Source organism: Silurus aristotelis (genome assembly GCF_946808225.1).
Source record: "Silurus aristotelis genome assembly, chromosome: 21".
Lineage (NCBI taxonomy): Eukaryota > Metazoa > Chordata > Actinopteri > Siluriformes > Siluridae > Silurus > Silurus aristotelis.
Window position 1 is genome coordinate 1,131,713 of NC_139594.1, and position 15,376 is coordinate 1,147,088.

General features: G+C 42.2%; 1 protein-coding gene across 14 annotated transcripts in view; it reads left to right on the plus strand.

Moving 5' to 3' along the window:
• LOC310716820 (uncharacterized protein) overlaps nt 1-15,376 on the plus strand; it is a 91,441-nt gene that overhangs the window by 26,036 nt on the left and 50,029 nt on the right. For 10 of the 14 annotated variants that reach the window (XM_083524278.1, XM_083524288.1, XM_083524282.1 and 7 more), the window contains 4 exons: nt 6,542-6,715; nt 8,739-8,912; nt 10,017-10,190; nt 10,609-10,782. The exons of 1 other annotated variant lie outside the window; for it this stretch is intronic. In XM_083524278.1, coding sequence (XP_083380404.1) covers nt 6,542-6,715; nt 8,739-8,912; nt 10,017-10,190; nt 10,609-10,782 — 696 coding nt within the window. The remainder of the gene's footprint in view (nt 1-6,541; nt 6,716-8,738; nt 8,913-10,016; nt 10,191-10,608; nt 10,783-15,376) is intronic. 3 more of the 14 variants (XM_083524290.1, XM_083524286.1, XM_083524287.1) reach the window with 3 other exon arrangements.

Here is a 15,376-nt window from a genome sequence, read left to right on the forward strand (position 1 = left end):
ACATGTCCTGCACCACCCTCACATACTTCTCTGACACACCTGACTTCCTCATACAATACCACAACTCCTCTCTTGGCACCCTGTCGTACGCTTTCTCTAAATCCACAAATACACAATGCAGCTCCTTCTGTCCTTCTCTATACTTCTCCATCAACATCCTCAAAGCAAATAAGGCATCTGTGGTGCTCTTCCTCGGCATGAAACCATACTGTTGCTCACAGATGGTCACCTCTTCTCTCAGCCTGGCTTCCACTACTCTTTCCCATAACTTCATGGTGTGACTGATCAACTTAATTCCCCTGTAGTTACTGCAGGTCTGCACATCTCCCTTATGCTTAAAGATCGGTACCAGCACACTCCTTCTCCATTCCTCAGGCATCCTCTCCCCTTCCAGAATCCTGTTAAACAATCTGGTTAAAAACTCCACTGCCATCTCTCCTAAACATCTCCACGCTTCTACCGGTATGTCATCTGGTCCAACCGACTTTCCATTCTTCATCCTCTTAATCGCTGCTCTCACTTCCTCCTTACTAATCCTATCTACATCCTGCTTCACCAACTCCACATCCTCCAACCTTCTCTCTCTCTGATTTTCCTCATTCATCAGCTGCTCAAAATACTCCCTCCATCTTCTCAACACACTCTCCTCACTAGTCAACACAGTTCCCTCTCCATCCTTTATTGCTCTAACTTGCAGTACATCCTTCCCAGCTCGGTCCCTCTGCTTGGCCAATCGGTATAAATCCTTTTCTCCTTCCTTAGTGTCCAACCTCTTATACAGCTCCTCATATGCCTTTTCCTTGGCTTTCGCCACATCCCTTTTAACCTGCTGCCGCATCTCCTTGTACTCCTGCCTACTTTTCTCATCACTCTGTCGATCCCACTTCTGTTTTGCCAACCTCTTTCCCCTAATGCTCTCCTGCACTTCCTCATTCCACCACCACGTCTCCTTGTCTTGCTTTCTATTTCCAGATGTCACACCAAGTACTTTTCTAGCTGCCTCCCTCATCACTCCTGCAGTAGTTGCCCAATCATCCGGCACCTCTTCACCACCACCAAGCCCCTGTCTCACCTCTTCCCTGAACCTCACACTACAGTCTTCCTCCTTCAGTTTCCACCATCTTATTCTTCTTTCAAACCTTACTTTTCTCCTCTTCTTCTTCGCCTCCAAAACCATCCTACAGACCACCATCCGATGCTGTCTAGCTACACTGTCCCCCGCCAACACCTTACAGTCTCCAATCTCCTTCAGGTTGCATCTCCTACACAGAAGATAATCCACCTGTGTGCACCTTCCTCCACTCTTATACGTCACCCTGTGATCCTCCTTCTTCTTAACCTAAATGTCTATAATCACCACTTGATAAGTCTTACCTTTTACAGCTCTTTAGCCTCGTTTCGTTTTGTTGTGGTGGTAGTGGTGGTGGTGGTGGTGGTGGTTATTGTGGTGGTGGTGGTGGTGGTGGTGGTGGTGGTTGTTGTTGTTGTTGTTGTTGTTGTTGTTGTTGTTGTTGTTGTTGTTGTGGTGGTGGTGGTTAGCATGTGCTTATGGTCATGCTAATCCTTTTGTTGACGGTTTATTTAGTGTTTTGTTTCATGGTCTTAGTTTCTTTGGGGGGTTTTGATACAGTATTTGAAATTGAACATAATTTGCACTTATCCTCACTTTTCATGAGATTGTATTCATGTGGACTGTAACCTATTGCAGGTGAAGAATTCAGACCTTGGTGTTCACATCTCTGTAATATTTCTTTACTAATAGTGAAAGATGAATCACTTGAAACCTGATGGAGTTCCACCATTCAAAAAGAGGTAAAGCTACTATTTTATAGTGGAATATTTAATGAGTTAAATATTGATTATTATTTAATGAGAGTTATAAACAATAAGGTCATAGAAAACTCTATCAAGCTGTGTGCCCATAAAGAAACACCAAGGACAATCACATGATTATTACTTTTTTTATTGCCATTTATATTAAGATTAATATAACATTACCTATTGACCAGTTTTTAATAGTAATCAGTTTGTTGACTGCTAAAACCTGCAGAGAGAAATCAGCCCCTGCTCAAGCCAGCAGTGATGTATATACAGATCCTCCATCAAAAAAAGTAAAACAGGAAGATCTCTCATCTACACTGAGGTAATGTCTCCTCTTAGTTAACACTTTTAACACTTCAAATCATTTGTCTAAAACACTATACAGCACAGCGTTCTCTCAGGAACTAGTTCCAGGTGTAGCATGAATAATAGACTAATTTCAATGTGCTTTTTGTTACGCTTATTTTGGGTTATTTCTCTCCAGACCCCCAGAGCACATCGTTAAACAGATTTTACATTTCTCCTTTTTTTTTTTTTTTTTTTTGTCATTTCCTTAATTGTTTGTGTACAGTTCTTTTCATTTGACCTTAATTGTCACAGTAATAAAGTTAAATCTAATCTGTTAGTCTTTTGAAAGTGTTAAGTAAGTCAGTTGCTAAGTGTAGAAAGTTAACACGTTGTGCAGCTGTTTTATATTTATGTCAGGCGTAGCCTGGTTGTTAAAGCTCTCTACATTTTTGCGGTGCTAGGTTTTTATGTTTTTGGTGTTTTTATTAAAATTAGTTGTGCAATTTTCATCCGTCTCCACCCTTGCTCCACGGGTCACCCTCCACATGACTTAAAGCTTTAACCAGCATGAACATCACCAAGGCTGGATCTGACAGAATAGCCACATAACAGCTTGTTCTATCATTTTACTGTCTACAGTACCGACCCTTTCACATAGAATTTTATGAATGCTGCTTGTCATAATGTAACACGTTTTATTATGCTATGTTATGTTTTATTTTATACCTATTATTTATTATTATTATAGTATTATAAGGTCCCCTGGTGGTCTAGTGGTTAAGATGCAGCGCTCCCACCGCTGCGACCCGGGTTCGATTCCCGGTCAGGGAACCATCCCCAGCCACTCTTAGTGCCGGTCCCAAGCCCGGATAAATTGGGGAGGGTTGCGTTAGGAAGGGTATCCAGCGTAAAACATGTGCCAAATCAAACGTGCGGATGATCCGCTGTGGCGACCCCTAATGGGAGAAGCCGAAAAGAAAGTTTTATTATTCTAGTATTATAAACTTCTCTCCAACCACTGTAATGGCTTTCAGATTAGATAGATAGATAGATACTATAGAATTAGATTCTCAAGTACATAGTTGTTTAAAATAAAATTACAGAAATTGTGCTTAATATCTCACTATTTAACAGGTGTAAGTCTGAAAGCACTGGACCTCATGTTCAGGAGATATGTAAATTCAATCTGATAAAGAAGTTTCAGCACTTGAATGAGGTGGTGACAAATCAGAGAAACCCAAAACTTCTCAATGAGATCTACACAGATCTCTTCATCACAGAAGGAGACAGTGGAAAAGTCAATAAGGAACATGAGGTGAGACAGATCGAGGCAGCATCCAGGAGAGCAGCAACAGCAGAAACACCTATCAAATGCAGTGAGATTTTTGAGCCCTTGTCTGAAGAAGACAAACCCATCAGGATCGTTCTGACAAAGGGAGTCGCTGGCATTGGAAAAACAGTCTCTGTGCAGAAATTCATTCTAGACTGGGCTGAAGGGAAAACAAATCAGGATGTTCTGCTCATATTTCCACTTCCTTTCAGAGAGCTCAATCTGATGAAGAATCAAAAACTGAGCTTGATGAAGCTCCTTCATTTCTTTTTGAAGGAAATTGAAGAAACACTTATTTCCAGTCTGGATAAAGTTCTGTTCATTTTTGATGGTTTGGATGAGTGTCGTTTCCCTCTGGATTTCCAGAACACAGTGAGATTGTGTGATGTAACTGAACCAGCATCAGTAGATGTTCTGCTGATAAACCTGATCAAAGGAAACCTGCTTCCCTCTGCTCTCATCTGGATCACCTCCAGACCAGCAGCAGCTGATCAAATCCCCCCTGAGTGTGTAGATCGAGTCACAGAGGTACGAGGGTTCAATGACCCTCAGAAGGAGGAATATTTCAGAAAGAGGATTAGTGATCAGAGCCTGAGCAGCAGAATCATCACACACCTGAAGTCATTAAGAAGCCTCTACATCATGTGCCACATCCCAGTCTTTTGCTGGATTTCAGCCACTGTTCTAGAGAGAATGTTGGATGAAGCAGAGAGTGGAGAGATCCCCAAGACTCTGACTCAAATGTACACACACTTCCTCATCATTCAGACCAACTTCATAAAGAAAAAGTACACAAAGAGCCAAGAGGCAGATAAAGAAATGCTTCTGAAACTGGGGAAACTGGCTTTTCAGCAGCTGATGAAGGGCAACCTGATCTTCTATGAGGAAGACCTGATGGAGTGTGGCATTGATGTGACAGAAGCATCAGTGTATTCAGATGTGTACACACAGATCTTCAGAGAGGAGTTTGGGCTTCACCAGAGTAAAGTGTACTGTTTTGTTCATCTGAGCATTCAGGAACATCTCGCAGCTCTGTATGTGCACCTGACTTTTATAAATGAAACGAAAAATGTTTTTCAGAAGAGTCAGTTTTCTAAAAGGTCAATGAGGCTCAGAGACATTCCAGTGTCAGATGTTCACAAAAGTGCTGTAGATCAGGCTTTACAGAGTAAAAATGGACATCTGAATCTTTTCCTTCGCTTTCTTCTGGGTCTCTCACTGGAGTCCAATCAGAACCAACTACAAACAGGAAGTAGCTCTCACAACACACAGGAAACAGTTGTTTACATCAAGAAGAAGATCAGAGAGAATCCATCAACAGAGAAATCCATCAATCTGTTCCACTGTCTGAATGAACTGAAAGATCATTCTCTCGTTGAGGAAATCCAACAGTACCTGCAATCTGAAGATTTACATCAAAACAAACTTTCTTCTTCTCAGTGGTCTGCTGTGGTGTTTGTGTTACTGACATCAGCACAGGAACAGGATGTGTTTGACCTTAATAAATATATAAACATAGACTGTACACCAGAGGAAGTTCTTTTGAAGCTCCTGCCTGTGGTTGCAGCATCCAGAAAAGCTGAGTAAGTAATGTTGAATTTTACGGTTACACTGTTTGTGTTGGCAGCAGAGGAGATGGAAATATTTTATCAGATTCTCTGATGGATCTCAGACTTCAAATCATCAGTGAAAATGTTTTCTGTATGCAGTACATCAGTACTACATTCAATATAGAATCATTACACAATGCATTACGTAAGGAGGTTTATGGATGTGGTGAGGGAAGACGTGCAGGTAGTTGGTTTGAAAGAGGCAGATGTAGATGACAGTAGTATGGAGATGGATGATCTGCTGTGGTGACCCCTAACAGGAGCAGCCAGAAGAAGACTAAATCATTATTTCATTATGACTAAATTAAATTGGTGTGTTATGCTAGTGGAATTGTACCCTGAATTTTGTTATTTGCAGTTTTAGTAATTGTGACCTGAAAGAAAAAGGCTGTGCAGGATTGGCCTCAGTGCTCAGCTCTGATTCCTCCAGTCTGAGAGAACTGGATCTGTCTGGGAACAGATTCAAAAATTCAGGAATGAAGGGTCTTGCTCTGGGTATGAAGAATCCTCACTGTAAACTGGAGATACTGAAGTAAGATTCTTTCTCCGAAATATAAATGACAAGAGACTATATATAATCACTCATAAATCACTCAGTATTTTAATTAACATTTGTCTATGATACTGTGTGTAAAAAGTAAATGAAAATTTTACACATCTTTTAAATCATTTGGTCAGCTAGACTTGATGTTTCAATCTGTGTGTTCTGAGAGAGTGAAGTGTGTGTGTCATTGTCTCTTTGCAGGTTCTGTAGTTGTCGTTTCTCAGATGAAGGTTGTGCTGCTCTGGCTTCAGCTCTGACATCAAACCCCTCACACCTGAGAGAACTGGATCTGTCTGGGAATTATCTCAGAGATGCAGGAATGAAATGTCTCTCTGCTGTACTGAGGAATCCTTACTTTAAACTGGAGATACTGAGGTAAATTAGGTTTAGGGTTGGGGGGGTGTGTGGGTGTGGTTGGGTATTCTTCAGGACATCTATCATCAGGGTTTGCACAGTGGGACCTTTTTACTTTATTGTCTAAGTAGCCAAATACTGAACATCACATATGAACAAATGATACATACTGAGTAAACAACAATATGGACGAATGCTCTGTTTTTCTTTTTGTTTTTTTGGCGTTGCTTGTGGAAATGGATACTGAAGAAGCTAGACACACATGATTTGTACATTCCTTTTAGGTGCTTCTGTCGCCAAGTCAAATTCCTTGTGTGTAAACATACTTAAATACGTAAATAAATTCTGATTCCGAAATTTCACATTGATATAAATTAAAAAGAAAAAGTTGATTATATATTATGAAGACTAATAACAACCTGCTAAAATTCCACAAGCATGTTTTATTAAACTGGTTGTATTATATTTGCTGCTTCTACATGTAGTAGTTCCATATTTTATGTATTGCTTTGGTAGAGATGGAAGTGGCAGTGGAGCAGCAATTTTCTGCTTCTGAACTGAGAGAGTAAAGAGTGTATCATTGTCTTTCTGCAGGTTGAATCGTTGTGGTGTTTCAGATGAAGGCTGTTCTGCTCTGGCTTCAGCTTTGAGATCAAACCCCTCACACTTGAGAGAAGTGGATTTGTCTAAAAATTATCTAAGAGACTCAGGGGTGAAGTGTCTCTCTAATGGACTGGAGAATCCTCACTGTAAACTGGAGACACTAAAGTAAGATCTTTCATCTCAATTACACACATTCTACATTAGTGATGCTTAAGCAGAGGTTTTAGGTTCAGCATCAAATATCACTTCACTCTGATTAAATCCACCCCAGTGGAATGACCCTGAATTATTATCGGTTTGCATATTTTTTTCTTTGGGCCTAGAGCATAGTTTTAACCTAAAAGTGGCAGTGCCAAGTTTTCTTATTTTTAACAATTATAACATATTTGCATTATATTTAGGAGAGATGGCAGTGGAGTTTTTAACCAGTATTAACCAATCATTATCAATTTTGTTTGTGGACAGGGTTGTGGAAACTCTGGAGGAAATTGAGGAAAGTGAGGGAGAGAGAGGGAGAAGGTTGGATGGTGTGGAGATGTAAAGCAGGAAGTGAATAGGATCAGTAAGGAGGAAATGAGAGCCACGATTAAGAGGATGAAGAGTGGAAAGTCGGTTGGACCAGATGACATACCGGTAGAAGCGTGGAGATGTTTAGGAGAGATGTGGTGAAGTTTTTAACCAGATTGTTTAACAGGATTTTGGAAGGTAAGAAGATGCCTGAGGAATGGAGAAGGAGTGTGTTGGTACTGATCTTTAGGAATAAGGGAGATGTGCAGACCTGCAGTAACTACAGGGGAATTAAGTTGATCAGTCACACCATGAAGTTATGGGAAAGAGTAGTGGAAGCCAGGCTGAGAGAAGGTGACCCTCTGTGAGCAGCAGTATGGTTTCATGCCGAGGAAGAGCACCACAGACGCATTATTTGCTTTGAGAATATTGATGGAGAAGTATAGAGAAGGTCAGAAGAAGTTTGTATATTTAGAGAAAGTGGAGAGGAGTTGTGGTATTGTATGAGGAAGTCTGGTGTGTCAGAGAAGTATGTGAGGGTGGTGCAGGACATGTATGAGGACAGTGTGACAGCAGTGAAGTGTGCAGTAGGAACAACAGGCTGGTTCAAGGTAGAGGTTGGACTGCATTAAGGATCAGCTCTGAGCCCTTTCCTGTTTGCAGTGGTGATCGACAGGCTGACGGACGAGGTCAGACAGGAGTCTCTGTGGACTATATTTGTGGATGATATTGTTACTTGTGGTGAAAGTTGGGAGCAGGTTGAGAAGATCCTGTAGAGGTGGAGGTACGTGCTGGAGAGAAGAGGAATGAAAGTCAGTAGGAGTAAGACAGAGTACATGTGTGTGAATGAGAGGGAGGGCAGTGAAGGGGTGCAGTTGCAGGGAGAAGAGGTGGAGAAGGTGGAGGAGTTCAGGTACCTGGGGTCAACAGTGCAAAGTAATGGGGAGTGTGTTAGAGAAGTGAAGAAAAGAGTGCAGGCAGGGTGGAGTGGGTGGAGAAGAGTGATAGCAGGAGTGATTTGTGATAGAAGAGTATCTGTGAGAGTGAAAGGGAAAGTTTATAGGACTGTGGTGAGACCTGAGATGTTGTATGGTTTAGAGGCAGTGGCATTGAGTAAAAGACAGGAGGTGAAGCTGGAGGTAGCAGAGCTGAAGATGTTGAGGTTTTCATTGGGAGTGACGAGGATGGACAAGATTAGAAACTTCCAGGTGAATGCTTAGGCACTGGTATGATGGTCAAAGTCTTCAGGCAGCTAGAAACCGTTTCTTGGGTCAGTTGAAGGGTTGAAGATGTCATTAAAGACCTGTGCCAGTTGTCCAGCGCATGTTTTGAGAACACGTCCCGGTATGCAGTCTGGACCAGTTACCTTGCGTGCATCCACTCTGCTAAACGCTGAATGGTTGGTGTCGGTTTGTAGTCTGTGATGGTCTGGATGCTTTTGCACATGCGTCTGTGGTCAGAGTTGTGGAACTGCTCTTCGATATGGAGTTCGAATGTGTGTTTGGATCTACTAATGCCTTTTTTTTTTTCAGGTTGGCCCTGGCTCTGTTGTAGTCCTGTGTTGTCAGATTTAAAAGCAGCATTTTTTTCTCTCAACAGGAGATGGACCTCAGAGTTCATCCACAGCTTCTGCTTAGGAAAGTATTCTAACAATTAAGAGTGTGTCATTGTCTCTCTGCAGGTTGTGTGGTTGTGATGTCACTGATGAAGGTTGTGCTGCTCTGACTTCAGCTCTGAGATCAAACCCCTCACACCTGAGAGAACTGGATCTGTCTGAGAATAAACTCAGAGACTCAGGAGTGAAGTGTCTCTCTGCTGTACTGGAGAATCCTCAATGTAAGCTGAAGATACTCAGGTAAGATCATCTGAAGTCACATGACCTGCTTTTCAGTAAGATTTGATTGTTAATCATAAACATAATAATAATGTCAAGCAGTCATTCATGCAATGGTGTGCAAAATCATGATCCTACTGAACAGCTACTTCAATTAGCGAATCCAAAATTATGTACTAAAGTATTTGCAGTATGTGCCCTCTGCTTTCTTCCAATCTACATTATATTGTATTAGACACATCACCTCAGTTTGAAGCTTGTAGCACAAACCTTAAAATGTATTACCTGACGTTTAATTTATGGTTGTGCATCAAACACTAGTTCAGGTTTATAAGTACACTTTGTTAAATTACCTAACAAATAATAATCTGGAGTCATTTAATTTAAAGGTGTATTGATTTGGTCTATTGTCAAGAAAAATATTTAGGAAGTGTGACTGCATTCATGAGACTTGGGAGTTTATCCCTGAAACTGAGAATGCTCAACTGCCCTAATTAATATTAACAATTGCCTCTTTTTATATCACCCAATCCTATAACTACATTTACAGCATTCAGCAGACACTCTGATCTAGTGTAACTTACATTCTGCAGTTTTAGCTTATTGGTGCAGGGATTTGAACTCCCAACCTCTTGATCTGAAGCCAAACATCTTATCCTCTGAGCTACCACTTCCCCATCTTATAACTAAAGATGTTCACTGGAGCTGAGATATAAAACTTTGTCTCAGGATTTGAAAAGATAAGAAATAAGTAAATATCTGTCACTGTGCTCCAGAATCACCACAGCCATCCCACCATATTTATGCACATAGAATGCTTTAGTTTTTCTAAAGTACACAAAAAATATTTTCACCTCTGACAATGTATAAATCTTATAGATCCTACAGACTCCTCAGAACACTACAATAAACACGTGTATTCCATACTCATTCCTGACATGCATTTGCATACATTTTGTTTCTGGAATCACGCATCATTATTCATTCTGCCCTCATATAATTAATGCCTAACATGTATTTTATAGTGATTTAGATCTGCAGTGTTACTCTGATGAAAAGGTTCCTGCTAAACTGATCGGTGTGTCCTGAACTGAGAGAGTGAAGTGTGTCATTGTCTCTCTGCAGGTTGTGTTATTGTGGTGTCTCAGATGAAGGTTGTGCTGCTCTGACTTCAGCTCTGAGATCAAACCCCTCACACCTGAGAGAACTGGAACTGTCAAGGAATAAATTCAGAGACTCAGGAGTGAAGTGTCTCTCTGCTGTACTGGAGAATCCACACTGTAACCTGGAGATACTGAGGTAAGATCATCTCTCTGAGAGTCACATGACCTGCTTCTCAGTAACACACATTCACTAATAGTGAGACTGAAACAGTGGTTTAGCTTCAGGTCCTGAGTTAAATAATTTTATATCACTTTAACACTGATTAATCTGATGTATTAATCTAACTAAATAAACTGTACCTACAGCCGTCCCACAGCACATACCCCAACTTTTATCTCAGTAATTTAAAAGAAATATTTTGTCTCTAAATATATTTTAAATTAAACCTGCAATTAAATATTTAGTGGAACCAGTACAGGCCATACATCCCACACCTGATAAATGTTACATATTACTGAAAATATGAACATATTTGTTCTCCATATGAGGTAAACACCCAGAAAATAATTTACTTTTTTCAACCTGGATCTAAAAAGTAGTTCTCTCTGCACAGGTTGTGTGGTTGTGATGTCTCAGATGAGGGTTGTGCTGCTCTGAATTCAGCATTGAGATCAAACCCCTCACACCTGAGAGAACTGGATCTGTCCTGGAATGAAATCAGAGACTCAGGAGTGAAGTGTCTCTCTGCTGTACTGGAGAATCCACACTGTAAACTGGAGATACTGAGGTAAGATCATCTCTCTGAGAGTCATATGACCTGCTCCTCAGACAAACACACTGATTAATTCCACACTTACACACACACACACACACACACAACATACAACATGTTGTCGGGATGGTGGGAAAGCAAAAAAATATATTAAAAAAATGTCATAATCCACCATCTCTCTTTTCCTCAAAGAAATATACTGCTGGTAAGGCAAACATATAATTGCACACTTCAGACATTTGGGTTTAAAAAAAAGATACTGGACAGGCGTAGCCTTTGTCAGTCTGCTTTTGACATGAGGAACCCAAGCTCAACCTGATGGTCTTCTCAGGGAGGACATGTCTGACTGATGAGCCTGTCAAGACCCAAAACCCAGCAAACTCGAAGGTGGGCTCCCGAGTGATGCTCTAACCCAAACAGCCTCTTGTTACAACCAACAATATTTCACAGATTGTATTGTATGGGTTGTGTTTGGAATAGCAAACCTGCATGGACTAGGCAAACAGACACCAGTCCAGGTGTTTCTGCATTCCAAAACAGTAATGCCATGCCTACCTCAATGTCACAAAGGAGCAAGCTGAAAAGTTTGGTCAGAAGCTGGGACGGGGAGCTCAGTAGCCAATGTTTGATTTTGCTTCATGATTCTGTTCCATTGTTTTTAATTGTGTGATGATCTGGTTATGACAACCAAGCCATTATGGATGCACAAGCCAGTGCACTCTTAGTGCCGGTCCCAAGCCCGGGTAAATGGGGAGGGTTGCGTTAGGAAGGGCATCCAGCGTAAAACATGTGCCAAATCAAATATGCGGATCACAAATGAGAATTTCATACCGGATCGGTCGAGGCCCGGGTTAACAACGACCGCCACAGGTATCGTTAGCCGACAGGGTACCGGTGGAAATTGTGCTACTGTTAGCTGAAGGAGGAGGAGGAGAGGAGAAAGACGTCTACGGAGACGGCAGGGAAAGGAGCAGTGGAGGAGAGTGGAGGTTCGGGTTGGTACTTTAAATGTTGTTACTATGACAGGTAAAGGGAGAGAGGAAGCTGATATGATGGAGAGGAGAAAGGTAGATCTGTTGTGTGTTCAGGAGACCAAGTGGAAAGTAAGTAAGGCCAGGAACATTGGAGGTGGGTTTAAACTGTTTTATCATGGTGTGGATGGAAAGAGAAATGGTGTAGGGGGGATTCTGAAGGAAGAGTACAGTAAGAGTGTAGTGGAGGTGAAGAGAGTTTCTGATAGGGTGATGAACATGAAGCTGGAAGTTGAAGGGATGATGATAAATGTCATCAGTGCCTATGCTCCCCAAGTTGGCTGTGAGATGGAGGAGAAGGAAAGGTTCTGGAGTGAATTAGATGAAGTGGTAGATGGTGTACCTAGGAAAGAACGATTGGTGATTGGGGCAGACTTTAATGGGCATGTAGGTGAAGGGAACAGAGGTGATGAGGAGGTGATGGGTAGTTATGGTTTTAAGGAGAGGAATGTGGAAGGGCAGATGGTGGTAGATTTTGCTTAAAGGATGGAAATGGCAGTGGTGAACACTTATTTTAGGAAGAAGCAGGATCATAGGGTGATGTATAAGAGTGGAGGAAGGTGCACACAGGTGGACTATGTGCTCTGAAGGAGATTGGAGACTGTAAGGTGTTGGCAGGGGACAGTGTAGCTAGACAGCATCGGATGGTGGTCTGTAGGATGGTTTTGGAGGCGAAGAAGAAGAGGAGGAGAGTGAGGACTGAAAGAAGAATAAGATGGTGAAAACTTAAGGAGGAAGAGTGTAGTGTGAGGTTCAGGGAAGAGGTCAGACAGAGGCTCGGTGGTGTTGAAGAGGTGTTGGATGATTGGGTAACTACTGCAGGAGTGATGCGGGAGGCAGCTACAAAAGTGCTTGGTGTGACATCTGGAAATAGAAAGCAAGACAAGGAGACGTGGTGGTGGAATGAGGAAGTGCAGGAGAGCATAAGGAGAAAGAGGTTGGCAAAACAGAAGTGGGATAGACAGAGTGATGGGAAAAGTAGGCAGGAGTACAAGGAGATGCGGCAGCAGGTAAAGAGGGATGTGGCGAAAGCCAAGGAAAAGGCATATGAAGAGCTGTATGAGAGGTTGGACACTAAGGAAGGAGAAAAGGATTTATACCGATTGGCCAGGCAGAGGGACCGAGCTTGGAAGGATGTACTGCAAGTTAGAGCAGTAAAGGATGAAGAGGGCAATGTCTTGACTAGTGAGGAGAGTGTGTTGAGAAGGTGGCGGGAGTATTTTGAGCAGCTGATGAATGAGGAAAATCAGAGAGAGAGAAGGTTGGACGATGTGGAGTTGGTGAAGCAGGATGTAGATCGGATTAGTAAAGAGGAAGTGAGAGCAGCGATTAAGAGGATGAAGAGTGGAAAGTTGGCTGGACCAGATGACATACCGGTCGAAGCGTGGAGATGTTTAGGAGAGATGGCAGTGGAGTTTTTGACCAGGTTGTTTAACAGGATTTTGGAAGGTGAGAAGATGCCTGAGGAATGGAGAACTGTGCTGGTACTGATCTTTAAGCATAAAGGAGATGTGCAGTCTTGAAGTAACTACAGGGGAATTAAGTTGATCAGTCACACTATGAAGTTATGGGAAAGAGTAGTGGAAGCCAGGCTGAGAGAAGAGGTGACAATCTGTGAGCAACAGTATGGTTTCATGCCGAGGAAGAGCACCACAGATGCCTTATTTGCTTTGAGGATGTTGATGGAGAAGTATAGAGAAGGACAGAAGGAATTGCATTGTGTATTTGTGGATTTAGAGAAGGCGTACTACAGAGTGCCGAGAGAGGAGTTGTGGTATTGTATGAGGAAGTCAGGTGTGTCCGAGAAGTATGTGAGGGTGGTGCAGGACATGTATGAGGACAGTGTGAGGGCAGTGAAGTGTGCAGTAGGTACGACAGACTGGTTCAGGGTGAAGGTTGGACTGCATCAAGGATCGGCCCTGAGCCCTTTCCTGTTTGCAGTGGTGATGGACAGGTTGACGGACGAGGTCAGACAGGAGTCTCCCTGGACTATGATGTTTGCTGATGATATTGTCATTTGTGGTGAGAGTAGGTAGCAGGTTGAGAAGAGCCTGGAGAGGTGGAGATATGCGTTGGAGAGAAGGGGAATGAGAGTCAGTAGGAGTAAGACAGAGTACATGTGTGTGAATGAGAGGGAGGGCAGTGGAGTGATGCGGTTGCAGGGAGAAGAGGTGGAGAAGGTGGAGGAGTTCAGGTACCTGGGGTCAACAGTGCAAAGTAATGGAGAGTGTGTTTGAGAAGTAAAGAAAAGAGTGCAGGCAGAGTGGAGTGGGTGGAAAAAAGTGACAGAAGTGATTTGTAAAAGTAGGGTATCTGCAAGAATGAAAGGGAAAGTTTATAGGACTGTGGTGAGACCTGCGATGTTGTATGGATTAGAGACAGTGGCATTGAGTAAAAGACAGGAGATGGAGCTGGAGGTGGCAGAGCTAAAGATGTTAAGGTTTTCGTTGGGAGTGACGAGGATGGACAAGATTAGAAGGGGACAGCGCATGTAGGATGTTTTGGTGACAAGGTGAGGGATGCGAGATTGAGATGGTTTGGACATGTGCAAAGGAGGGACATGAATTATATTGGTAGAAGAATGCTGAGGATGGAGCCACCAGGTAGGAGGAAAAGAGGAAGGCCAAGGAGGAGGTTCATGGATGTGGTGAGGGAAGACATGCAGGTAGCTGGTGTGAAAGAGGCAGATGTAGAGGACAGGGTGGTATGGAGACGGATGATCCGCTGTGGCGACCCCTAATGGGAGCAGCCGAAAGAAGAAGAAGATGATTATCTGGTTATGACATACACTATATTGCCAAAGTATTTGGTCATTAGTTTGGTATTTGATTTTTGAACATTGAATTCCACATTTAGTCCCAATTTTCTCTTATGTTTCCCTCCACTCTTCTGTAAAGCTGTTCCACATTTATCTGAGACTATGTCTGGTCTTTTTCTCCCTCCCCCTGTTTGAGAGCCACCTGCTGGACTTAGGTGACCATTCATACAGACTGTGTTCATGTTGTTGGTCAGGTAGCCAGACAAGCTTATGTTATACAGTTATGGCCATTCATACAGACAATATTCATACTGATGACCAGCCATTAAACAGGCGGGAGTGTGTCCATCAATACACACACACTTTTCAAACATTTCTATTATTAAAACAAACAGACAAATCATATAAAACTGTAAAGGGAGATATATTGTATCTCACAGATGTAAAATGGCCTCAGATATTCCATCCACTTGCAGATCACCAGGTCCCATGCAAGAATATTTTCTGCATCGATGCTTCATGCAATCTCCAATAAAACAACTTTTTTGAATGTCCACTTTTTCTTTCCTTTGCGAGCAAACCTGTTTTTTTAAAAGAGCCGAGAGAAGCATCCACTTCCTTCCAGGTGCGTCACAGTGTATGTAACGTGCTCTTTGACCACTAAGAGCTTCTAAAACAAAGAGCTCACCCATGTGGGAAATAAAAACCTTCTATATATAATTAGAATCCTGCACTTATTGGCTACATTTCCCATTAATAATGAAATAATAGTTTTAAAATGATGGGTGGTGCAGATGGTGGATGGTCTCATTGTGTTTTG